Source organism: Dendronephthya gigantea, unplaced genomic scaffold, assembly GCF_004324835.1.
Source record: "Dendronephthya gigantea isolate DGI-Jeju-01 unplaced genomic scaffold, DenGig_1.0 000087F, whole genome shotgun sequence".
In the NCBI taxonomy this organism is placed as follows: Eukaryota; Metazoa; Cnidaria; class Anthozoa; order Malacalcyonacea; family Nephtheidae; genus Dendronephthya; species Dendronephthya gigantea.
The window spans coordinates 129,259-157,033 of record NW_021163097.1 but is presented as its reverse complement, the minus strand read 5'-3'; the positions used below and the strand labels follow the sequence as shown (position 1 = coordinate 157,033).

The following is a 27,775-nucleotide window of genomic DNA, read 5'->3' as shown; positions in this document are numbered from 1 at the left end:
TTGATGAGATGTCATCTAAAGCATTTCATGATTCAAGCTCAGCCTTATACTTGTAGTTTTTACGAACTAACTCATCTTTAGACAATGAATTGGGATAAACCAGTATAACCTTGTTGGTTATATGAATAAAATGCAGTTCATTTTCAAATTTACTGGAGAGTTTTCTCAGTATGTTCTTGTAATGAGACTGGGGCATATCAATGTTAAGATTATTTGATTCCTTAGTCATCAAATCCTTTATCAATTGCAAATCATCAACTCCCGGGTTTTTGAGCAAATCAACACAAAACTTGTATACTGACTTGTATACTCTATCGATATTTGATTAATCTTTCTCAGGGGGGGGCACATTCACAAAAATAATGGGGGGGTGTCCTATTTTCTGGGACCGACTTTTGTATAGCGTTTGTGCTCAATCAAATTGATTGTATAGTTAGACAGCCGGTATTCATAAATTTGTAAAATCAAAAGCTGTGAGCCTGTGAATTTGGTTTAATACCACAGTGTAATTGATATTATGTGAAATATTTTAAATAGGCATAAAGATCCTCAAGAAGTATGTCTTTATTTACTATTGTATAGGCCATAGCATCAATAATGTTCACAATTGTTCAAATTTGATAGTACTTATTACACGTAGTATACAGTAGTAAAACTGTATGGCCCGGTTTACACTAGTAAAGTTTCTGTGATCACAGTTGGAATTTTACATGGATAAAGTTTTTAAAGTTTAGTAATAAATATTTCAGGAAAACTATTCAAAAGTACACACAAAGTCAGTTTCCTGAAACATTAATTCAAAACCTTTCAAACCTAGAATTTTCCATGTAAAATCTCTACTGTGTTCACAGAAACTTTGCTAATGTAAACTGGGCCTATGTATTAAATCATGCAAAGTTTAATAATGCGCGTAGCCTCTATAGAAATTAGAAAATATTTACAGTTATAGCAAATGCTCACAGAAATAAAGTTTAAATGACATTCTAAAATAGAAATGACAGTTTTATGATTGTTCACCACAGAACCAAAGATCACGCAACAGAAATAAGGCGTCGTGTTTTTGAAAGCTTAGCCCAACGATCAACAACAGTTTCCAGGTCGATTGTATCTGTAAGGTCTTTTTCACACTCAAGTATGATTAAGTCCTTTAGCCTTCTTTCTTTCATCGCTGAGCGAATGGCAGTCTTGATCAATTTCAGCTTTGAAAAGTTACGTTCGCTTGATGAAGATGTGATAGGCACTGTCAGAAGTAGCTGGAAACATCTGTTTGCCAAGGGGAAAACTGTCCTTCTCTCTTTAGCACAACGTGCGGCCTCTTCAAGCGTTTTAACATTCGGCATGTCATTACTACAATGTTGTCTAAACATAGTAAGTTCGACATCTAAGACCTCGGCGTCGGGCTGTAATAATAGAGGAAGCAATTCAACCAGAGAGTCAATATCTTTCTGTTTGGGCTCTTCTGTGTACGGTGGAAGAAGCAGCGAAATGCATGGAGCAATGGTGTCGAAGGCAACTTTGACATTATCTGAAAGGGCAGCAGTTTGGTAGTCAAGGATCTGAATGAACTCTTTCCGATAATATTCATTTAGGCTCAAATGTGCTTCATTCTCAGACTGCTCGTCAATTCTTTTTGGCTTACGTCTGGGACGATGATGTCGTTGGTGCTCAGCAATAGCATCAACTCCAATACGAGCTGAAAATGTTATGGTTGCCTCTATCTGCCTGTTAAGATTTCCTTCATCGTTTCGTAGATGACGTAATGTGGCGATGGTTGCTTTAGCAGCCTCAAGAGTATTGACGACGTTGATGTCAACCGTCTGAAGTTGTTTCGTCAGTATCTTAGTTTTCACCATGACATTCCTCATAAACATAAGCATGACAAGGAACTCGAACGAACAAACTCTAACGAGCAAATTCTTCGCCTTCGTTTTGGTTTTCACGTCTTCCACACATTCTAGCTCAGTTAATGCCTCGATTATCTTTTCATAGCTTCACCAGACAGCACGAATAGAATCTGCACGGGCCACCCAACGCGTTACCGAAAGATTTGTCAAATCTAACGCATTTTCAACATCATCTTCACTAACTTTCTGGCGAAATACGGCATACCTCTGGATGTGAAAAAGACAAACAGTTCCTGCAGAACTTCAAACATTTGACATGCAGAAGCACTTGCTTCACAGCTATGCTCCACAGTCGTGTTGACACGGTGAGCAAGACATGGCAAATAAGGGACTTCTCTTCCAAGCAGCTCCTTCATTTTCATTGGCAGCCTTTGAAAATGCCAGACATGGACGACGTGTAGTCATAAGACTGAAAGACGACGTTTGCATGACTTATGCTTCTTTCGTTTAAAGCAGTCAGGATTGCTTTAGCGTGACCTTCTCCTGTTTTATCTGAAATTTCTCGCATATCCACCAGACGCTCTTGTGCATGTCCTTCTTGGTCCACATACCGTGCAACCACAGAAAGTTGATCCATGTGCGAAACATCAGGTGTCGTGTCAGCGATGACAGCAAACATCTCAGCTTCACGTATTTCGGATACTACTCTGTCCGAAACATTGCTCGCCAATAGCTGAAGGTACTCATTTTGAGATCTCAAACTGAGGTAGTCCACCCTGTGAGATTGTTTTGAGGCGTCAGCCAACCATCTGCGAAGGACGGGAGAATGACGTGCTAAGAGATTAACAATTTGACGAAAATTCCCGTTTCCATCTTTCTGTGATGCTGAACCACGAAATGCAATCCCCTGCCGTGCGAGTGTCCTTGCAACGTCCAAAAGGATTTTGATCGATTCTCGATTCCGCTGTGTTTCCGCTACTTCTTCAATCAAATTGCTTCTGCGACATTTATCCAGTAAGAGGTCGACATTGGTGGACTTTCTCTGGAACGACACTAAAGCTGAATGGGCCGCGCGATGACTTGCACTTGAAAAATGTTCAGCTAATTTCCCAGGCTTGTTTTTCCCGCAACTTTTCATCTTGTGCCAAGCTCTAACGCCTTCCACTGCCCATGCTTTACAGCCCTGGTCATGTTTTGTGCCAATGCCGGATGGAAAAAGCTGGCAAACAAAACAAAATGCTGCATCTTTTTTCACCGAGTATTCAAGGTGTGGATAGGTAATGAACCAGGCAGATGAAAAGTGGCATTGTTTAGATGCAGGGATGTCAGCATTTTTTGGATATCGCCCAAATTTTGGCTGGAATGGACCTTGCTGGATGACGTACAGTTTGTCCTTGTCAGTCACAATGGGCCTTCTACAGCCTGGATCTTGGTCAATTGGATCAAACGTGGCAGCTGAAACTTTTTGACTCATTATTTCTTGGGCATCATTGTTTGCCAGTACCTCGCGAACGTCAGAGAGGAGAGAAGACGAAACTTGTTTGACTCTTTCTACCACATCAACAAGTTCACTAAGCAAAATGTCAGGCTGTGGCGCGTCAACATTTTCAACCTTCGATACTAACTGTTGACATTCGTTTAGATTTCCACATAGAAATCGGAGTTTGCCAAAACACGATATCCAGGTTTTGCCTTCGTTCGCGATGTTTTGGTCGTTCTGTGTGGAATCACTGTGCTTTCGATATTCCTGTTACACAAAATAAGAACTGAATGTAATGGCAAAGTAAATTTTCCCCTGCAAACAAAAAGTTAACAACTTAAACATTGCACAAAAGGATTAACTTACTAAAAGTATGCACCGTACCTGGTCACTATCTGATTTAGTTAGACTTTCATCAGAAGATACATTCAATTCATCAATCGGTTCATCAATCAGTCCATAAATCGTTTCAGCTGTCGGTTCATCAATCGGTCCATAAATCATTTCAGCTGTCGGTTCATCTATCGGTTCATCTGGCGGTCCATCAATCAGTTCATCTATCGGTTCGTCAATTGGTTTATCTATCGGTTCATTTATTGGTTTATCAGTCGGTTCATCAGTCGGTTCATCAATCGGTTCATCTGGCGGTTCATCTATCGGTTCATTTATCGGTTTATCAGTCGGTTCATCAATAGGTTCATCAGTCGGTTCATCATCATCCATCCGAGTGCGTTTCTCTCTCGTTTCTGACCGATAGGAGTCGCTTTCTCCTTTCTCTGGCCATTGTCTTTTGCTGATTATGCTCTGTATAATATAAGAAAAATTATTAGTATACATACACACGCCTGTGCGGTTATTTTGTAATGACAATCAATAGCCATATTACATCAGCCAGCAATTCTAATGTATGGCGCATTTCAGCATCAATAGCATCGTTTGAGTATATACTAGTCAGTCTAGTTTAAAAGTTAAACAATTATTTACTTCAGTGCCAATAAACAGCAGGAGATACCCCGACGTTATGCCTCTTTGCGGTCTTGGTAGATATCTAACTTAATTTATTTCTACTTCGGTGAATAAATTGTGAAATATACTATTACACAAAATGACAAACCTGGTCTGAATGTTGTCCTAACGAACTTTGGAAATCTGATGGAGTACTGCTGCTACTGCTAACATTAAAATTCTAAATGATTACAAGACAATATTAAATGTCAATTTTCGTTTTCAATATCACATGTCAATTCTTTTCTACATTTAAAGGCTGGTTTCCATTTAATCGTTACGATCGCTTCAGTCGTTACGATCGCTAAAAAAAAATTACGAGCGACCGTAACGATCCCGATCGTTTGTTGATTTCCATATGATTGCTGCACTTTTTGCATACAATTGTGCCGCGAAAGTTTAAAAATGGCAGCGGTAAACAAGCGTTTGCTATTAGAAGCTTTGTTCCTAAACCTTTTGGGAATGTTCAGACGACGACGCCAGAAAAAGAAGAAATTGAAGCGAAGAAAGCATAGATTTTGGGTCAGAAAAATATACGAGGAAAGGGAGCAACTTGGTAGTTTTCACACATTAGTTAAAGAATTAAGACTACATGACCGAGAATTTTTTTACAAGTGAGTACTTTTTACCATAAAATTACTTTATTAATAAATTCTTGATGGAATCTCAACTTAAATTTGCAGGTTCATAAGAATGTCCCCAGAGAGATTTGAACATCTTTTAACTCTTGTTGGACCTTTAATAACGAAGAAATTTTGCAGGTCACGTAAAACAATCAGTGAATCAGAAAGGTTACTTCTTACTTTGAGATACCTTGCCACAGGGGACTCTCAACAAACACTCTCCTTTCAATTTCGGATTGGAAAAGCGACAATCTCTAACATTCTTAGAGAAACTTCGGAGGCAATTTGGTCAGCACTGAAGAAAGATTATTTGAAAGCACCATCAACAGCTGAGGAATGGATTGAAATTTCAAATGAATTTGAGAGAGAATGGAATTTCCCTCACTGTATTGGGGCAATTGATGGGAAACACATCATGATAGAATGCCCCCAAAATGCTGGCTCTGCTTTTTATAATTATAAAAATTTTCACAGCATTGTTTTACTTGCAATTTGTGATGCCAAGTACTGTTTCTCATTTGTTGACATTGGAGCATATGGTGGAACAAATGATGCAGCTGTTTTATCACACACTCAGTTTGGACAAGCATTTAATGATTTCCCTACCATGTTGAATATACCTTCCCCAGCCACTTGTGGAAACACAAGCTTACCTTATGTATTATTAGGGGATGATATATTTCCCCTAAAGCCATGGCTTATGAAACCATATCCTGGCAAAAATTTGGATGAGTCCCAAAGAGTTTTCAACTACAGGCTATCTCGAGCAAGACGCACAATTGAAAATGCATTTGAAATTTTATCAGTGAAATGGAGGGTGTTTAGGAGACCAATACAAGCAAGCCTGGAGCTAGTGGAGAAGATTACCATGGCTACTGTATGTTTACACAACTACCTGCAACTGACTGATAATGCCATGTATTCACCCTCTGGCTTTGTTGACAGTGAAAATGCAAGTGGCCAAATAATTCTGGGTGATTGGAGAAACACTACACAAGTTGATGCACAGGGAATAAGGAGTATTGGTAGAATAGCTGGCAATAGATACACATTTGAAGCCAACAAAGCAAGAGGAGATTTTAAGGATTATGTGAACAATGAAGGACAGGTTTCTTGGCAGTTGGACTATGTCAGGAGTTGTGGTCAGAATACAGTTAAATCATGACTTTATTTTAAACAACTCAACAGTTCAAAGTATCTAGTTTCTATTATCTAGTACCAATGAAGTTAAACAACTCAACAGTTCAAAGTTTTTAGTTTCTAGCATCTAGTACCAAGTTAACAACTCTACAGTTTAAAGTATCAGAAGTTATAAAAAATATGAAATATAATACATGTGTGTAAATTAACTCAATAGCAAGTAGAACATGTGTTAATACTGAAATTCAAAGTCAATAAACAACAGCCACAGTTCAATTTAAATGTACATATGTGTATCCATTCTCTGCTGAATACCTTCTTTGGGTGTTTTGATTGACATCATTCATGATTGTGGAGTTGTCTTGTGCTGCATGTTTTGAAGACTCGACTTGAAAAAACAACTGCTCAATACTCATTCTAATGAAAGCTTTTGAATGTTGATCAAGTCTTCTCATTCTTGCAACAAGACTATTACAAAATAAACTATCTTCGCACTCTGGCTCTTTGACTGTTTCTTTTTCATCTCCTTCAGTCCTCTTTATGTGATTTGCAAAATACTGGCATGAATTAATAAAGGCTTTATCCACTTCATCCAACTCTTTTGTTTTTTTTTGTTGTATTTACTCCATGGGCGTGTACTGGCAGGTTTTTGTACAGGCGTCTCATTTTTTTATTTTCCTCCTCCCTTGGAGATTCTGTTGTGCTTTTTGATGCCATTTCCTCTGCAAAGCTCTCTAATGTATTGCCATAAATAAACTCTTCAATGTCATCAATATTTATTGATGAGTCAGCTGAGTGTTTGTCAGAAGAAATTTCGCTGACTTCCAAACTTGACTCAGCACTATCAATTGAAATGATCTCATTTTCGTCTTCTTCCTCTCCTTCTATGTGTACATCAAAATTGCTTGCAGTATTAGCTCTGAAAGACATATGTCCTTGAAGCCATCCTAAATTGATAAATTCCCTAGGAACAACTGGTACTGATTCCCTTCCAGAACCAGAACGCACTGATTTCTTTCGCTTCAAAAACCGTCCATATGCTGTTCGAAGATTTTTAAACTTTTGTTCTGCTAGTTGAGCCTCAATATCAAATTTTTCTGCAATCTTTTTCCAGCAGTTAACTTTGATGTATTTATTTTTGTATTCTTTGTCGTACTTGTTATACAAGCAGGGATATTTTCGAACTTCTTCCATAAAACTGTGAGCATCAAATGACGCCATATTGAAATATGATACACAGTAATGGTTTATGGGATTGCCATTTCGTCGCCATGATCATTGCGATCGCTAAAGTTCCGTTTCCATATGGTCGCTGGGGTCATTACGATCGCTGAGATAGAACTTTTTCTATCTCAGCGATCATGATCGTTACGATCGTCGTAGTTGCTGGGATCGCCAGCTAGTTGATTTCCATTTAATCGCTACGGTCGCTTGTAAATTTTTTCAGCGATCGTAACGACTGAAGCGATCGTAACGATTAAATGGAAACCAGCCTTAATCAACATTTAGTACTATAGTATGTTGTATATAGTCGTATTATATTAATACCACTAGCACTGTATAGTATTTAAATAAAATAACACAAGTAAGATATAAACGGCAGCTTCGGCAAGCGATACATTTGGGTCAAATTTAATTCAGACAAATTTATAATGGACGAATAATGGACAGATTTTAGAAAAGTTGTTCTCTTGGTAGGGTGAACAGCAATTTTATGCGACGAATTAAATTCGACACCTATGCGTCTATAGCGCCTCACTGCGCCTGCTATAATTTCTGCGTCATTGAATACATTCATGATTCATCGGCCAACATTTGTATCTAGCTATAATTAATAATTATATTTTTGCAAAACCTGAAACATACATACCAGTTTAGTCTGTTTTTTATCAACAAGCGGTAACGTATTCGTGTTATCTGTTGGGTGAACAGCCTTACAATGTTTTGACTTATAATCGTTGTCAAACACTTTGTTACACAAGGCACATGTTACTTTAAAGCGTTTATTTGGCATCTAGAAGAAATGTCGGCACAAAGTATTTAAATTAGCACACAATAACAGCCGATATAATGAGGTGATTGAAACGTTCCATCAAAATGTATTATTCATATAAAAATAAAACGACACTTAAAGTGAGAACAATGTAAATACTAAAGTGCTACATACCTTACTTCCAAATATTATTCGGTGTGCCTCAGCCTTCTCGTCCTCAAAGATACACCCTGTCCCTCGCTGACGGGATAGTCGAAATGTATGTATGTATTAAAAGATGTTTCCACATCCCCCTAATGTGCACCCCTGTTCTCAGCTGGTTTTGAAACAGAGGCTGAAGGATCATAAGATATGCGAACAAAACTTTTATAACAAGAGCCATGATACTTTCCCTCACTTGATATCAGATCTTTCGAACATAAAGGCAACACTTCATGAGCTATAGAGCTCATCTCTGTACATATATGCAACACTGCACTACGTCTAATTAGTTCATCTGATCTAAGTTCCATACAACTTCGAATTTTTTCCCATGTAGTTGACTTATACAATCAAATTCGGGAGATGTCGCTTTACTATTAAATCCAGGTCCTAACTACCCTACCTTATCGAAGAAACATCTACACATTGGTCATGTCGATGTCAATGGTCTTAGAAATAAAATCGATGAGATATGTGACGTGTTGGTTAATACCGGAATCCATTTTCTTGGTCTTACTGAGACAAAGTTAGACGATTTCGTTCTGGATAGGTCGCTGGTTATTGAGGGTTATCAATTTTTGAAGAGAAATAGAAATAGTCATGGAGGTGGTGTCGGTTTGTATTATAAAGATTGTTTTGTTGGAAGGGTAAGGGAAGATCTATGTACTCCGGATATTGAGGTATTGTGGGCTGAGTTTCATCAACTGCATGCTCCTGTGATATTAGTTGGCATATTTTACTGTCCACCGAGCGTAAGCAGTACTTTTATGAAAAACGTATTTGACTCTTGGGAGAAAGCAACAGATGAAGGGAGGGATACTTATATACTGGGTGATTTTAATAAGAACTGGCTCGACGAGAATGAATCCTCTCAATTGCTCGCGTATTCCAGGATCTGTGGTCTAACTCAAACTATTAATGAGCCAACTGGAACAGTATGTACAACTCGTTCTAATACATTAACTTGCCTTGACCTTGTATTCACCAACCGGCGCGAAAGAGTTTTCAAGAGTAAAGTAATTCAAATGGGATTTACGGACCATGACCTCACTGTATTGTCTATGAAAACTAAAATTCCCAAAGGTCCCCACAAAATTGTGTATAAACGTAGTTATAAACATTTTTCGCACAATAGCTTCATCAATGACTTAAAGTATGTCCCGTTTTGGATGGTTGAGTCTTTTGATGATCCTAATAAGGCTCTGGATGTTTTTATGGAATTATTTAAAAATATTGCAGACAAACATGCTCCATTAGGGAAGTTTACGGTCAAAACAAAATCTGCCCCCTGGCTTACTGATAATATTCGTGACTTAATGAAGATGAGGGATATGGCTAAATCAGAAGCGAAGATTTCTGGTTATCCATCAGATTGGGCCGTTTATCGTAAGTTGAGGAATTATGTGGTTAATGTTAACAGAGAAAGTAGGAAAGAGTATTTTCATAATGCCATCAACGACAGTAAGGATGCGAAATCTATGTGGAAAACAATTAATAATTTATTAGGGCATTCATGTTACTCAAGCCCAACTAGTGTTGAAAGTAATGGAAAAGTTTTTTCTGAACCTGTTGAAATTGCCAATCACTTTGCTAAGTTTTTTGATGAAAAAATTAAAAAATATAGATCTGAGATGGTTGAATCGATTGACTTAGAGTATGTAACTGGATCAATTAACAACATCATGGCTGATAAAAACTGTAATTTTGAATTCAGACCTCTAAGTATATCAGAAGTTCAAAGTTGCCTTGCGAATCTTCCAACTAGTAAAGTGACGGGAGTAGATTGTATTGATAACTATCTACTCAAAACAGCTTTGAACATTATTGCTGAACCGATCAGACACATTTTTAATTGCTCTTATGCTAAATCGATTTTTCCCGATCAGTGGAAAATAGCTAAATTACATCTTATACCTAAAGATAAGAAGAAAGCATTCGAAGACTATAACAGTCGACCCATCAGGTTGCTAAATGTTTTAAGTAAACTGCAAGAAAAATCTGCTTATCAACAAATGTCTCACTACCTTGCTGAACATAATATACTAGTAATGAATCAACATGCTTATAGGAACAATCACAGCACTGAAACGGCACTAATACATCTGGTTGATCACTGCCTTGAAAACATGGAAAATGGTTTGCTTACTGGTGCCATCATGTTGGACTTTAGTGCAGTTTTTGACTTAGTTGACCACAATTTATTACTAGCAAAATTAAAATGTTATAATTTTTCAAATAGTGCCATCAACTGGATTAATTCATATCTATCTGATAGAACTTCAACTGTCTACATTAATGGAGCATATTCTCATCCAACTGAGATCGAATGTGGGGTACCACAGGGTAGTTGTCTTGGCCCATTGCTTTTTAGCTTGTTTATTAACGATTTACCTACCGCCTTAACTACAGCCGATATCACTTTGTATGCTGATGATAGTACTCCATTTCAAGCTGCTGATAGAGTCAATGTTGTATCTGCTAATCTCCAAAGTGATTTATCTAATATTGAGGCATGGGTTTTGAAAAATCGTTTGATCCTCAATACTGATAAGACCAAAAGCATGCTAATTGGAAGCCGGAAAAAAGTAAAAGTTGCACAACCTCTTAACTTACGTATGAACTACAAGAATATAAAGCAATATTCATGCATAAAACTCCTTGGTGATACCCTAATTTGGAAGCCACATTGTGAGAAACTCCTCAAAGACTGTTCCAAGTGTCTTGGCCTATTAACCAGATTAAAGAAATACATGCCACCTACAGTTCTAAAGTCGATTGCTGAAGCGTTAATATTGTCTAAGCTGAACTACTGTTGTACTGTATGGGGTGCTGTATTAAACCAGGATTCTATAAATTATCTACAAAAGCTTCAGAATAAGGTTGCTAGATTAGTTTTAAATTATAAAATTAAAAAAATATCTAGAAAAGACTTACTTAGCGAAATAGGCTGGCTAACTGTCAGGCAAAGGATACATCTCCAAACTGTCATGATGTTACATAAATCATTATACACCTATGAACCTTCCACAATTTATATGCATCTTTGTGTATTAGAAATTTTACATGAACATGGCACAAGGTTTTCATTAAGGTGTAGGAACGATAAATTATTATAAGAGAAACCTCAATTTAAGAAGAAAACATTTTTAGCTCGGGCATTTAGAGTTAGAGGAATTGAAATATGGAACAATCTTGATAGTGAAATAAGGAATATAGCCTATAAGTCTCGATTTAAATCTACCTTCTGTAAGCAGCTTGAATGGTTTATATAGTATGTTTTAGATCTCTATTTTCTAAAATTATAAAATAGCTATAAATATTTATCATATATTTATTCATTTAATCTATAGGAGTTTTACTTAGAATTTTAGTAGATTATTTACATAATCTATTTCAATTAGACCACGTGTAAACTAGCTTAAGCTAACTGAGGATCTTATTAAATAATAAATACTAAATACATGGGAAGATACTTATCTTTTTTACAAAAGATGCATAGGTCAGGTAAAATGTCGGTACTGTGTTCCCTTGGACTTTTTTTAAAAGTACTTGGCTCAGGTTGTTTAACAAGTGCTGGGGTACTTTTGGCATCAGAGAGTTTAAGAAGAGCTTTTTTGTGGGTGAAACTAGATCTACAACATCTATGATATCTAACTTGTTCCTCTGGTAATGCATCTTCATCATTTGTATTCTTTAGGTCTAATATTCCTTGATGGCCTCTGATTTCGGCAGCATTTAACAGTGTTTTCCAAGCTTTTACATCCTGAATTTTGCTTAAATTTGAATCTTCTTTATCACATATAATGCATGTAGGATTCTTATCCATTTTCCAACTAAAAAATACAGCGAAAATGCATTTTTGACGGAATTAAATTGAAGGTTTAAAGTACTTACAGACCAAACAAATCCAAAATGGCGGTTTCTGATTTTGTGTGAGCGGATACTGGGAACGAGCATGACAACGAGGCTAAATTTACTTGAATAACTGCTGACATGCCTCGCATGATACAAAATGTAAACTTTGTCAGATAATTAACTATATTAACATCAAAATAGGATGACAGTTGGTAATGTGATATAAGACAAGTGAAATAGAAGCTATATAAAGCAACAGCTACTCCTTTATTTCAACCTCAAAAAAAAGGATGAAAGCTGTAAAAGTAGGCATGTTGTAAAACCTGGACTGGACTGGACTTGTAAAACCTGGACTGGACTCATTTGTAAAACCTGGACTGGACTCATTTGTAAAACCTGGACTGGACTCGTTTGTAAAACCTGGACTGGACTCATTTGTAAAACCTGGACTTCATCCTAGGCCCCCCATTCTTAAGGATTTACTTCCGTATTCAAGAAAATCCTTAATGTTGCTGGTTTTGTATGTATAAACTAGATATAAAGGTGGATATAGAAATATAGTAACACAATGATTTGAAAAAATAGCTGATGCAATAGAAAATTGAATTTAATAGGACAACACACAGTAAACTGTGTCACACAGTTTTTCTATACAATTATATATTCTATGGCTATACTGCTATAATATCAACAATTTTTATATTTGTATTTTATAATATTTCATACTTTATAATGATACTTCTGCAAGTCAATAATTAATGTTTTTTCTATATGCACCCACTATTAATTTATATCTCTTCTATAATTTACCATTAAAAAGACATCTAAAAGTCAATTCAACTAGTATTGGCTCTTTTAGAGTCCATTTATGCTAGTGTATGAGTGTGATATAGAGTAATTTTTACAGTGCATGATTATATTGATAATTTCTCTCCACCACAAAAATTGTAAAATGTGATACAAAGTAAAATAGGCTTTATTAGAAATACACAGGGTGTAATTGTGCATATATAGGGCTAAATAGAGATAATTGAATAAGGTAGAATATCACAAAAACAAAAATAAACTAAACTACAACTGATTCTGTCAATTTTTAATTATGAGCGATATATAATAAGGTGACAGAACATATGTTTTGTTACATATCTGAAAAGCCAACTAAAACATTCCTTAACTAAAACATTTATCATCTTAAAACATCCCGTCCCGGCTAGACGGGAACATATAAACAGGCCCTTAGTTGGCTTTTCAGATATGTACCATATGTTCTGTCACCTTAATACGGAAATAGTAAAGTTCGAAAATGTAAAGTAAAAGTTCGAAAATGCAAAACCAAAAATAATAAATCGTTGTCGCATCTGGGCTTCCGTACCTTAATATCTGGCTCACAAAAATTGACAGAACCAGTTGTAGTTTAGTTTGTTTTTAATTTTTTATAGATAGTTAAGGAATGTTTTAGTTGGCTTTTCAGGTATGTAACATATGTTCTGTCACCTTATATATATGGCTCATAATTAAAAATTGACAGAATCAGTTGTAGACTTGTAGTTTAGTTTATTTTTGTTTTTGTGATATCCTACCTTATTCAATTATCTCTATTTAGCCCTATATATGCACAATTACACCCTGTGTATTTCTAATAAAGCCTATTTTACTTTGTATCACATTTTACAATTTTTGTGGTGGAGAGAAATTATCAATATAATCATGCACTGTAAAAATTACTCTATATCACACTCATACACTAGCATAAATGGACTCTAAAAGAGCCAATACTAGTTGAATTGACTTTTAGATGTCTTTTTAATGGTAAAATTATAGAAGAGATATAAATTAATAGTGGGTGCATATAGAAAAAACATTAATTATTGACTTGCAGAAGTATCATTATAAAGTATAAAATATTATAAAATACAAATATAAAAATTGTTGATATTATAGCAGTATAGCCATAGAATATATAATTGTATAGAAAAACTGTGTGACACAGTTTACTGTGTGTTGTCCTATTAAATTCAATTTTCTATTGCATCAGCTATTTTTTCAAATCATTGTGTTACTATATTTCTATATCCACCTTTATATCTAGTTTATACATACAAAACCAGCAACATTAAGGATTTTCTTGAATACGGAAGTAAATCCTTAAGAATGGGGGGCCTAGGATGAAGTCCAGGTTTTACAAATGAGTCCAGTCCAGGTTTTACAAACGAGTCCAGTCCAGGTTTTACAAATGAGTCCAGTCCAGGTTTTACAAATGAGTCCAGTCCAGGTTTTACAAGTCCAGTCCTGGTTTTACAAGTCCAGTCCAGTCCAGGTTTTACAACATGCCGTAAAAGTATGATGGCCAACACACATTTTTATAAACCCTAATACGTAAAGTTATGTTTTTTGCCATTTGGGTTTGGTCCCCTTTAGTGAGCCCATTTTGTGAAAAAACCCCTCCTAGGTGATAGACTAGTTGAGAAAGCAGTAAGAAAAGAGATGGATGGACCTGGTAGACTTCTTGGATACCGAGCCATGCACAAAGAAACTTGCAAAATGCACAAACTGGACGTCCCCAGGCGTCTAGTTTATGATGTGATGACAGAAATTGTAAGCGCAATTTGGAAACACTTTGGAAACGTTTATGGAGGACAAGATACTTTTAGCGGAAGAGTGAATCTCCTACGAATATGGACAACAAATAACAAACCAGATGTCATTGGTAGATTCTACTTTGACTACCTTTCAGAAAGTCACAGTGAGTGATTTTTGCTTCATAAGCTTGTTGTTTGTTAAAATTGTGTCTAATCTCACAATGTGAATCACGCAGCAAATTTGGGAAGTGTCTATGGCAGATGATTTTACTCACTAATGGGAATGCTACCCAATAAATTTATTTCAGAAATTATATACCATAAGCTTGCTTTATCTTGTTGGTAATTTTGATAAAATTGGCTAGATATTTCCTTCCCTTTTAATTCCCATATTTTTAGTTCAACTTCTGGAATTCATTTCTAGCTTTACCTCAAACAATTCAAGTAGACAAAGGAACTGAAACAGGCATCATGACCACAATGCACTGCTATTCACAGAAAAAATCTCAATAATTGCTGGAACGATTAGAGACATACTTTAAGGAACAGTTAAATGAATTATTGGAAGCTGGAGAGTATGACCCTTCTAATGAAACTGATAGGTATACCATATTGCTTAACATCACATTTGGAAGCTTTTGTTACAAAGACTTGCCAGGTCAAATCAAGTGTTAATGCTTTTTTTCTTTAGGCTAATGTTTGCATATGTTTATATACAATTGCTTCAAAAAGAGCTGGAACAACCATTGAGCATGAAAACAAAAAAACAAACATTTGACTGATGGAATCCCAGAACACATCTACAAATTTACCAAATGTGGTACACATACAGTATAAGTGAAGAAGATTTACAACAGATCGCAGATATTTCAAATATTCTTGAAACTGCGAATGACTATTTGGAACCCCAGTTCCGTGCAGAGTGTGAAAGGGTATTTCCTGAAGTAAATGAGGTTCTTCCAAATGAAGCTTCACTTGCAAATAAATTTTTGAAGCAAAATTTTAATGAAACAGTAATTTAATTTTTGAACTCTGATATACAGCCAGATAATTTTTTTTCTTGAGTAAATAATATTATTCTACTTTTGTGCTAACCTCAGAATACTACTAAACATGGGTGTATGGGATGGGGGGGATGTTGCATGTCGCCCATTTTATGCAATTCTACCAAAATTTGGGTAATTCATGCTGAAATTTGTGATAATTTAGGCAATTTATACTCTTGAGCTAAGTCATTTCTGCTGAAATCATTCAGCTGCCCCAAAATTTTTAGGCCGGTATGCCTATGCTAGTAAAAACTGTAATGATACTGCAGCTTTCTAATGAAGAAGCACCTAATGTGTACATTAGGTGCTTTTGTGCATTTTTGCTATAGTGCATAGTAAATCCTGCAATGGTACTGCAGTACAATTACAGAATTTACCAACATAGAAGTCCGGACCTAAAAATTTTGTATTTATTGAAATAAATTCCTTAGCATGATAGTAGGCTTTACCAGACTAATTTCACGTCAGCTAAAGACTGCAACTCTTGTAAATAAAAGTGGGTTTATACAACAAAATGTGCAAAGACTGTTAAACTAAAATGTAATTTACAGTAGTTAAAATTTAAAATCTTTGAAGTTCTGAGAATATCTCCAGACTTTCCTTTACAAAACATTCTTAGAACAGTCATATGAGTCTTATGCCTCATCATGTACCTTATCCAAGAAGAGTAGTTCACAAAACTTGTTGCATTTGTGTTTCCCTGCACAAAAATAGATTCCATCACTTTCATCATACAACTTGTCGCTAGCTATTTCTGGATCATAGAGTGTAAATCCCACTCCTTGAAGATCCACAATTATGAGCTGCCTTCCAGACTTCACAAAAGATTATGAGCTGCCTTCCAGACTTTAATGGATGAAGCTTTCTGCTTTCATGGCAAGGTCACTCCCATTTTTTAGAATGATGTCGCCTGTGTTGTTTACATATTTACTGAAATTTCCTGCTATATAGGGCTCAACTGTGATAAACTCTTCTTTCAGCTTTGCATAGTACAGCTTGGTGTACAAAAATGTATCACCAAATTCCATAGGTGCACAATCACGCAACATCAATGAAAACTGCCTTGCAAGGGCATGCATCTGTACCACTTTTCTTGTGTGTGCATCAAGGGAGTGAAAATACTGTATTAGCTCTGTAACTCGATCAGATCTATACCGTTTAACAACAAACTTTCCATTGATTCCTTTGAGACCTGTAGCCAAATATGCATCACGGCATGCACCATTTGCAAATTTGTCAATGCTAATTGACAAAACTACTTCAACTGGATCTTTCCAGGTTCTGCTCTCAACATCAAATGCTTCTAATTGTAATGTGACAATGTCCTTATTTGGTGGGATCAACTTTCCAATCTTAATGAGTTGGAATGTCAATGAAGGTGCCATACTGACTATGGTGTGACTAGGCACATTGACATTTGATACTGGTACAGACAAATGAGGCAGGTGGCCTGTTCTTCTAAAAGTCACACAGGATGTACTGGACTGCATATGTTCCTTCATTTTGGATCTTTTGCTTTTCTTCAGCTCGGGCTCGTTTTCCACAAACCTGATGTGAATTAGTTTCCAGTTTTTAATTTGGTTTACATTTGTGTATGATCACCCTCGTTCTCCTGCAAGAATGTTGCATTGATATCCTTCATCAATAATGAAATGATACTTGCATGCTTCTTTGATATTTTCCATTGTCTTCTCTTCATGTGGGAACGGTACCAATGTCAAGGGCCAATTCTGGTATATTTCTGCGCTTTTCCTTCGACTGACTCTGATAGTTGCTGTCAAGTACTCAGTGCTATCTTTTCCTTTCTTTACCCATCCTTTTTTGAGACATTTCATTTTTGACATTTTCTTGATTAAAAACTACAATGATATGCAGCCACGTGCTTGTCAACACTCATAGTTTGATCAGTGACTGCGGTCTATTTTGGTCAGCGGATGCAATAATCAGAGAGCCCCTTCCCCCCAGAATGGCACGCCTGGGCCACATTTATTTTTTATTTCACTGTATTTTTTTTTAAAAGAATAAAATCTAAAATGAATTGAAATCAAAATTAAATTATACTTCCATCGAAATTGAACTGAAACTAAATAAAAATAAGAATACTCCATAAGTGAATTTCTTTTTTAAACAAAAAACGTACATGGCACACCTGGGCCACCATACCCTTCTAATTATGCATCATCATAACTTTTGCATTGGGTTAACAGCCATTGTGAACTATATCAGTGGCGTAGCCAGCCCGACAATTTAGTGATGCTATGCTAATATTTTGGTGTTCATTGACTGTGAAAACAATTAATTTCTAAAGAAATGAATAATGATAATAACATAAAATTTGCATAGCATGACTAAATCGTCAGGCTGGCTACGCCACTCAACTATATAAAATGTGACATTAGTGAAACTAACAGCTAGTCTTTAAAAGTTCCTAATTATATACAATTCATAATCATATTCAGGCTGGTTTGATCACATGCACATTATACTTCCTAATAATTTAATCTAAATAGGCATGGTTACTTTATATAGCAAATGAAACTAAGTCTAAACCATATTAAGTGTAAAAGAACCAGAGATAGAACTTAATGATAGAACTTAAGGCTATATGTTATGAGACAATATATATATTGCAAGGTTCAACAGAGCAAGTGTTCAACATGCCCTTCCCAACAAAAAATGCCAATGCTAAGGTTATTTTAAAATTAACACAAAGAAAACAAAGATAACATATAAATATGTAACAGAGAAATATTATGCATGCACGTTTAAAGTATAAAATATGTTAGTGCATCAAAACACATGATAGAAATCATGTTCGCCACATTGTAATTCGGCGCACAACAAAAAAGATTTAAAAGGTTTTACCAACAAGATTGAAATGGATTAAAAAATAAAAAATCATCACATTGTAATTTGGCGCATGCTATTTATAAATCCTTATAGTTCAAACAGGTAACATACAGGCAGCCTAACAACAAGAAAAAATATTTAAATGGCTGCACTTGCTTTATAAAGGAAGAAACCTTAGCAATCATCAATTTTACTGACAAGATTGAAATGGATTGAAAAATCAACCATCATATGTTTAGGTCGTCACATTGTATTTTGGTTCACAATATTTGTCAATCTTCAGAGCCAAAAAAATAACATATAGACAAAAACAACATGGCATAGCTCTGAGCTTTTCTTGACATCATTCAAAATTTGCAATGTTTGTTCACAGTGTTATGCGATATCAATATTGTATGCAGTCCCCTGTGTTATCTTAACGCAATGATAAACTCAATTTGTTTGTAGTGTTGCACAATGGCTATTGATCAGAATTATAAATTCAATATAAAACTGCATTATATTACTAAGGTTATAACAAAAGTCAGTGTCACTTATGACTAATCAGTATGTATAAATAAATAGGTTTTCCTACATGTTATGTTTCTTATGTTATGTTCAGGGAATTATAAATGAAAAAAATGTTCATTTTAATTTGATTGCTATATTACTTTCCATCCAACTTTCCATCATACTTTTTCCTTTACCATCCAGCCCACCAGCCTGTGCCTCCTATTTCCTTTTTGATCACTATATTTTAACTTTCCTGCTAACTTTGCAATATTGATGATACTCATCAGTATTTTTCTCCCTTATTATTTACTTTGGTGTAGCAAATTCATTCAATTCATCCCGAATTATGTATTGCCAATATTGGAAGACGATGCGATACTGTTGCTTCAAGGGAAATATCAACCTTACCAAAACAACCTGTTTGCTGAACGACTGACCGTGCCTAATGAAGACCTTATATGTGATGATATAGTGCCTTTATATATTTCACTTACCAGTCTGACAGTGAGATGGCCAACGGTTTTGCAAATAAAAGAGGCTGCCTTCTTTCTTCATGTACAGGTCCCTCTTTTAGTCTTCATTATACTCGGCACGGTCAGCAATCGGTTTGTTTTGGTAAGGTTGATATAAACCGCCATGTGTAGGCGTACTGTCTCTTGAAGCAGGTTGAACAGTATCGCATCGTCTTCAGCTTCCAATATTGGCAATGCATAATCCGGGATGAATTAAATATCCGAATGGCTGTCTAAGTTGTTGGAAAAACTTGACGACATTGTTTTAGTGAAAAACAACCCAAAAAGTTTATATACTACAAGATTTTGCACTTTATTGCCGCAATATTTCTATATTTTAAAGCGTGTTTCTTGTTTACAAAATTTTTACAACTAATTCTCCAATGTACGTCACGTACGGTGAAAAAGGGCAACTACTTCCCACTCACAGCACCTCACAGTCAAACACGAAAAAAGCCAACTTTGAGGCCCGAAAAGTACATGAAGATAAAATTTTCGTCTTATCAAATGTATTGCAAATGTTCTTAAAATCGTCTGATCTATCTAAGTAGGTTATTTCCCTGAGGTTGATATAGGCACTTTAATCGATTACACATCACATCACCCGGTTTCTTTTTTTTTGTGACAACCACAGTAAATATGTAAAATATAGTAATTCTCTGAAGTGTTTGGACCTGAGTGTACTGTTTCGAAATGTTGTATATACAAGACAAGAAATAATAGAATTTATACCCATTTTTGTATTGCAATTTTATTATGAAATCACAACATGATGCGATCGTAACCAATACTTGCTTATCTTTTATCAGTGAATTTTTGGGCATGTTAAATATATTAATCTTAGCTGCAATACACAAATGACAAATCTTCTGGATTAATTTCATAATTCAGTGATAATCTTTATCAGTTTTTAGATGTTTACAACAAAATATCTTGCCATCAAATAAACGGCTAATGCAAGTTTCCAAACCTAAATATCCTAAATTTCTGTAACTTTCTTTCTACATTAAATACAATCTATGAAATCATTCTTTGAAGCAAAAACTGCAAAAGGGGGTTGGGATTTGAATTTTTCAATGGAATTTTACATCATTCATTGTTTTAACAATGGCGTCAATCGCTACAGTCAACGATTTTAATGGAAAATATGAGGGTTTTGTTGGAAGCTGGCTTATAGAAAACGGCTTTGAAAACCTGAAAAACGTTTTTAAAGGTATAAAATATAATTATTTTTATACTGAAAGTTCTCCACAAAATATGTGTCAGTGTTAAAAATACAAAACGAAACGTACTATTTATAAAACATAGCAAAAACAGAAAAACTACTATAGCAAAAACACATGCATTTTGGGCAAAAACAATGTTAATTTTGTAATACATGACTAAATTAAAAGTGTACAAAAGTTCTGAATTATTATATCTCTGCAAAAGAAGTCTGGACAATAAATAAAAACTGTTAAAAAACAAGCGATTCATTTTAATTTATACATTTTTATAGTTGAAAACAGGGCTGTTTAATGCAGTTTTTAATACTTTTAATACAAATCTTAACACTTTTTTTACAAATCTTAAATAAACGTATAAATAATACGTGCGGAAAATTAAAAAAAATGTATTTTTGCTTAATATACGTTAATATAATATCAAAGGTTGGCAACTAAATTAATATATGACCTGACATTGTTGAAACAAGTCGGAAAAATCAACATTTTTTAACACAATATGTTAAATAACAACAGCCCTTACTTGTTTGATAATTTTACTAAATAAGTACAAAGATTTTTTTACAACAAAGTGTTTAAATTAAAAGATGAAAGGATATGAAAACTTTCTTCGAATTTGCTGTTTCTCGATCCGGGATGCTTGCAATAATAATAAGTGAAAACACAATAAGTGAAAACACAAAACTATGAGAGATTAAACAAAATTATTGGACATTAATAATTGTAGAGAACCAAATTGATGTGATGGTGATGCATTTGAAATGCTCGATGATGTTACAATCAAAGAATTAATTCCAGTTGTGGGAGTTCGCTTCAAGTTTCAAAAAGCATTTTTGCAATTAGTGTCTAAAGAGAAAGTAACAAGTAATGAAAATGATGACAACATGGAAGGCAAAGTAGAACCTGCAAACGTCTCAAGAGAAAATATGAGCCTAAGCAGGTCGAACGGTTTTTTCATTTTGGATGAGGTTACAGTACGGGACAATTCTAAAATTTTTGGACTGAAAAATCCAAATGCAAACCTCACACAGTGGCAAGAGGCAGTAAATGATTGTGCATTTGAACTGGCGAAGAGTGATTCAAACTTGTTGTACAATAGAGGCCTCCTCAAAGAAAAAGCAGACGAAAGAGCTCGTACAATTTGTATTTTCAAAAAGAAAACTGGATCACGCTCAACTAAAGTTCCATGTGCGAGTGAACCTAAAAGACAGAAGTTAAGCACAGAAGATAGAGCTCATGAAATTTATAGTGTTTCGACAGAAATAGATATGGTAGTAAAGCACATCAATATCAAACAGCAGATGATAAGTAAAGCAAGCTCGGTGAGAGACTTCCAGTTGTGTGACAAGGAGCAAAAAGAATTGAGAGAACTTGCACAGAAAAAGGTCAAGTTCCAAAAAATGCTCAAATAATTACAAAAGAAAGAAGCTAAAGGAAGATGGTATGAAAAGAGCAAGTATAAGAATGCTAGCAATTCCACAAGCTGTAGCAACGGTAACAATGCAGTTAAAAATCAATCCTTGCCACCAAAATCAGCTGCAAACACAAGAGACATACAAACTCTGTTCTCGTTGAAGCCAAGCTCGATAAGTGCTAGTAGCTGTACTAACGACGTTGAAACAAATTGAAGAAGTGATGAGGTGGAATTAAAGGAGACTGATACGAAAATGCATGGAACTGAAAATGAAGAATGTGAAATAACTAATGTCACAAAAGTGGTTGAAAAAGAAGCAAAAGTGTTGAAAGATGATAACGAAATAGAAGAAAGTCAAACAACTGATGAAATGAAGTTAGACGGAAGTACACCGAAAATTAAAGAGTATAATAACATCGTAGAGGAATGTCAAACAAACGAACTGATACAATTAAACGCTGAAGATGCTGAAATTAAAGACCATAACAAGGAAAAAAAAGTCAAACAACTGATGATATGAAGTCAGAGGGCAAAGAAAGTGAAATTAAAGAAGATGATAACAACATAGAAGAAAGTCATATGACCGATGGAATAAAATTAGATAATGAAAAAGAAAAAAAAATAAAATAAAAGCGTATTGAAAGAAAGCCAAGCAACTAATGAAATGAATTTGAATGACGAAAAAGCTGATATTAATGAAGATGAGAACAATGGGAAAGAAAGTCAAGCAGATGATGCGACAAGTTATGTTAAAAAAAGATCGAATAGCGCAGCAGCCAGTTCGCACTAAAATAAAATTTTTAATGTAAATGCTCCTGTCGGATTCATGGGGGGGGTAGTACATATAAGAGAAGACATCGAAAACTTGTTAACATTCTTAAAAGGGAAGAAAAGAAAAGTTCAATAAAGTAACAAAAGAAAGTTTGTTTGACGGATTATCATTGTCTGAATATGTAGTCGCTAAAAAAATAAATTGTCAAACCAACCATAGGCAGTGCAAAATTGATTGCAAAGAACTTTGTCAAGTGGCAAATATGATTCTATGTGAACGATATGTTGTATTGTCTAAAGTATGGAGACAAGTTTTTCCAGCCGTTAAGTATGACTGTGAAAAAGCTCACCGTAGGTTCAGTAAAATGCCTGTTGCTAGCATTCGATTTAAAAATGGATGCATACTCACTGAAAAACGACAAGACAATGACTACTTGCAACTCAAAGCAGAAATAAATAACAATTTAGAAGAATCAAATAGCATAAAACAAGTTGGCACTTCTAAAGAAGAGTTCATAGCATTTACAAATGCTTTACCCAATAGAATGGAAGTGGAAAGAGCGAAATATTTGCTGATGTCCACGCACAATATGACAGGTCATCTGAAGAGAGTGATTTTGAGGAGGAATACAGTGAGAATGAAAGGGAAACATGCACCAAGGGGATTAAAGAAACAATGCTGCCGAAGATTAAAGAGTCCTCAATTGATACAAACAGAAGTGGGACTAATGGGAAGCAACAATGCAAAGGTGACCATTTATTATTAAGTCATGAATTGCAACAAAGTTAACTCCTCCCACAATCCACAGCTGTTTAAAAAAGTAATGAAATAAATGAGAATAAAGAGAAAGACAAACTAGAGTCGTCTATTGCTATTGACATTCTCCATGAAGTAAATTTTAACTGGTTTGCATTTGTGGTGTTACTGGAGACAAAGTAGGGACCTTAAGATTCTACGACGCGGTGATTCGCGATGCCACCGGAAGTAAATTTGCACAAACTGAGCATGCGTGTGCGTTTTTGCTCAGGGAAGTTTATCTACGACGACGCCGTTTTGGAGTTTTCTCGTCGTCGTAGATTGTCTAAAAAAGTAAGAAAAAAATGGCAAAAAGTACTGTGCCGTTAGAAGGAAAGGAAGGTTTCAAGTCCGGGTAAGTGCTGTCAGTTTTTTAGTTTATTAATATTACAAAATTTATAAATATGTAACGCGTGTGGTTGTTTTTTAATTGTCTGTAAATTTATTACTGTAAAGTACACTCCTTTGCTTTTCAAACTCGATTTTAAATTTTTACTCAATGCATATTTCAATTTTCTCTCTAAATACCATACATCTCATTTTTTCTTTTATTCATTTACATTGCGAGTTTGTTTTATAATGAATGGATACTCAGCATGATGTGGAATTTTGCAAAGAGGTTGTTGCTTCAGCTCTTTGAACAAAAAAGGTCAGCGAAAGAGCGCTGGTTTGGGGTCTATTGCTAAAATTGGAAAAAATAGATATCCTAATTCAAGGTAGAGCAACGTCTGTTAGGACAGATTGAAAAACATGAACGTTTAAAAAGGAAATGAGGAAAGACAAGCTAGTGGTATTTCACCTGAATTAACAGAATTGGACACATTGCTGGAAGAGATTTGTGAGAGAGCATGCATCTGAACCCTGGCTGCAGAATGGGAGAAAGGAAAAAAGACGATTAGAAGAAGATCATGGCTGCACAAGAAATACGAAAGAGCCATGGAAACGTTATCTGAGCCCAGGTGAGGAATGCTGCTGGAAAAGATCACATGCTCCCAATGCAAATCAGAAGGGTGCTGATACAGCTTGGCATTTTTGGCAGAAAGGCAGAAAAAAAGGGAACTGAAAGAAGAGAGCAACAATTAGAAGGGAGCGTCTGGAAATGGAAAAGAAAACGAAAAATTCATGCAGCAACAGAATGAATGTTGAATTCTATTTTGGAATGCACACAGCAAAATAATCAGGTACAAGCAAGCCAATGGTTTTAATGCGCAACAGCAACAACAGGGGCAGGCATTATAGCTCTTTTGTCAAAGATTTTGATAAAGAGAATTAGACCTGCTAACAAGACATGTTGTTGTGATAAATTAGTCAGTTTTGTGAAAAACTTGTTGAGTTTGGTAAAAAATATTCTCAAGCACAATTTATCTTACAATTTGATCTTAATGACAATTACATTAATTACTGTACATTGAAATGTTATTTTCATATAATAATTATATTTAACAATTTATTTATGTTATTTACATTTAAATGATATTTTACATGCATTACCAAAATGTTATATTCAAATGTTAAATATTTACAGTATCATAATTTTATGTCAAAATTCAAACCAATATCATGTTCTTTGATTGAGTTTTGAATAGTATGTTAATAAAATAATTCTGTAGTTTTACCACTATGTATTTCAATGATTTCCATTGTTTTGTTGAAATAATTCTCTGAATATATATACAGTGTCATGCATCATTAAGAAAAGTACTCCTCAACAGTAGGTGGTTCAAGTTCAAAAACTTTGAAGTGGTGTTAGACTGCATGCATGTAAGAGCATTTCTCAAAATTGCAGCAACAATATACATCTTGCCTACACTGCTTAAACCAATCTTTTGGTTTTTCTTGAAGTCCAAAAACTTAAAATAGTTAACAACATCTCCAAACAACCATTCAACAGAAACACGCACATTGCTCATGGACCTGTTAAAAGCTTCCATTTCTGGTGTGAGTGGACGGTCCCTGTATGGTGCCTGTAGGTGCACACGGTGAGGATAAGCAGGATCACCATAAAGACACATAGGGTAACCATTTACCTGTGCATACTGCTCTAAGTCTTGCAGAAGTCCAGAATCCATAAGCATAGCAGCATCATGCCTTCTCCCCTCTGCAGATTTGATGATAGATGTTTAAAAAAAGCATTTAAGTCTATAATCTCAAACTGTGTTGTAAACTATATTGCAGACTTTTGGCTGTTACACAAGGTATTGAGAAAAAAATGTGGAGATATGCCATCATATCACCAGCTAACAAAACGTTTGAAATTTGTTAGTCAAAATGTTTACATACCTACAGGTCCAAACAAGTTTGCAATGAGACCATTTGGTAGGGCAAGCGACTGGTATTTTAAAGGATGGACCCTCTTATGCCCATTGTAACTAATGCCTGCATCTCCCAGGACGACAGATTGCTTTTACCGTGCCATCAACAAAGCCGAAGCAGTTGTCTAATGCCGCTCCCTTTTGGTGCACTGCATCAGCATATTGTTGAAGACAATGAGGGTTCAGCAATTGATGATTCCACCTCATTATCTTCTCCCCGTGCCTTCTATAAACAAAGTCGACCACTTCATTGGATATCATGCTAAGCTCCGGGACTGGTCGCCCAAAGAGTGGTATTAAGTCGCTATATCTGCAAGGGTAGCAAAACCGTCGAGGAAGAATACACAGTCCTTCAATTCCTCCACAAATTGTTCCTTGAGCGCAAGTGAATTTCTTGGGCATATCCATAGCACGAGCCAGAACTGGAATTTCGTTTTTTTCAAACCTGAAATTCACCTTGCATTCAACGGCATCTGTCTCTTCCAGAGAGAAACTATCATAGTCTTTAAAAGGCCGTTCCGGATTTTTCCCACGGCAAACAATATTGTGTAAAACGACAAACTCGAAGTTATCAATGTAAGAAGATTCATAGGCCAAAATAACATCATTTCTAGCTTTCTTGAACGAGCACATTTCAAGTTCGCGTTATCGGAAAGTACAGTAAATCTTAAGGATATTTAAACGCTACGTCACCGCGTACAGAATGTTGCTCTCCCCAGTGCCTTCGTGTTCCGGCAGGGCGTCATGAATCACCGCGTCGTAGAATCTTAAGGTCCCTAGTATGCAAATTGGGGGTACTTGGAAATGGTTTTAAATCAATTTCTTGTTGACTTTGTAACGCATTTTCCACAATGTGACTTTAGTGAGGAAGAACTTCAATTAATAAATCATTCTCGTTTGGCATATATTTCTGAACTGGAAGAAAAGCAGAGAGTAGACAAAATTGTTCATGACAGCAGTGATGATGAGGTTGGCCTGCATGAAGTGGAGAAATCAGACGATGAAGAATTTGTAAAAAAGCACCTAAAACTAATAAAAGACAAAGGGAAAAGAAGAGCCTGTTTGGGCCTGTTTGGGAAAAGAAAATTGGTTCAGAGTTCAACGTCCATTTTGGCAAGGCACCCAGATATAGGAGAGGTTATTGAAAATATTGTGAAAAATGCAGATATTGGAGCTGATAAGCGGCGAAGGACTGGAGTTTACACTTTCAGCGGTGACACAAAAAAGGAAAAAAAGTAACTTTCAAGATGATTCAGGCAAAACTGCAAGAACATTATGGTGAGAAACTAAGTTATGGAACGACAGTAAAATTATGTGTCCCACGCAATAAGAGACATTTAGCAAGTAAAGGCTATAAAGCTGTAGCTAACGTAAGATACCAACAAGCAAGAAAAGGCTTCAGTTTAAAATTTAACCCAGATACAAGGTGGAGCAGGTCGCTTTAGAAATGTTTGGATCTACTTCAGAATGATGGCACACATATTCTTCTTTTAAATCATGATGATCAGGCTGGATTTCGACTCGATACTACGTTCACGCATAAGAATAGACCTTCTCTAAACGTCGCCGGCCAAACAATCACAACGTTCACGGACTTTGTAAACAAACACACTGCACAATTGCAAACAACGTCTTATAA

The 27,775-nt window shown here is 35.5% G+C and overlaps 2 protein-coding genes across 2 annotated transcripts; one reads left to right on the top strand and one right to left on the bottom strand.

Annotated features, from left to right (window-relative positions):
• Positions 1–5,022: 5,022 nt before the first annotated feature.
• LOC114533193 (protein ANTAGONIST OF LIKE HETEROCHROMATIN PROTEIN 1-like) lies at positions 5,023–6,159 on the top strand. Its single transcript, XM_028554694.1, has one exon. The coding sequence runs from the start codon at positions 5,023–5,025 to the stop codon at positions 6,115–6,117; it is 1,095 nt and encodes a 364-aa protein (XP_028410495.1). The 3' UTR covers positions 6,118–6,159.
• Positions 6,160–6,680: 521 nt separating this feature from the next.
• Positions 6,681–7,313, bottom strand: LOC114533192. Its single transcript, XM_028554693.1, has one exon. The coding sequence runs from the start codon at positions 7,311–7,313 to the stop codon at positions 6,681–6,683; it is 633 nt and encodes a 210-aa protein (XP_028410494.1).
• Positions 7,314–27,775: the final 20,462 nt, after the last annotated feature.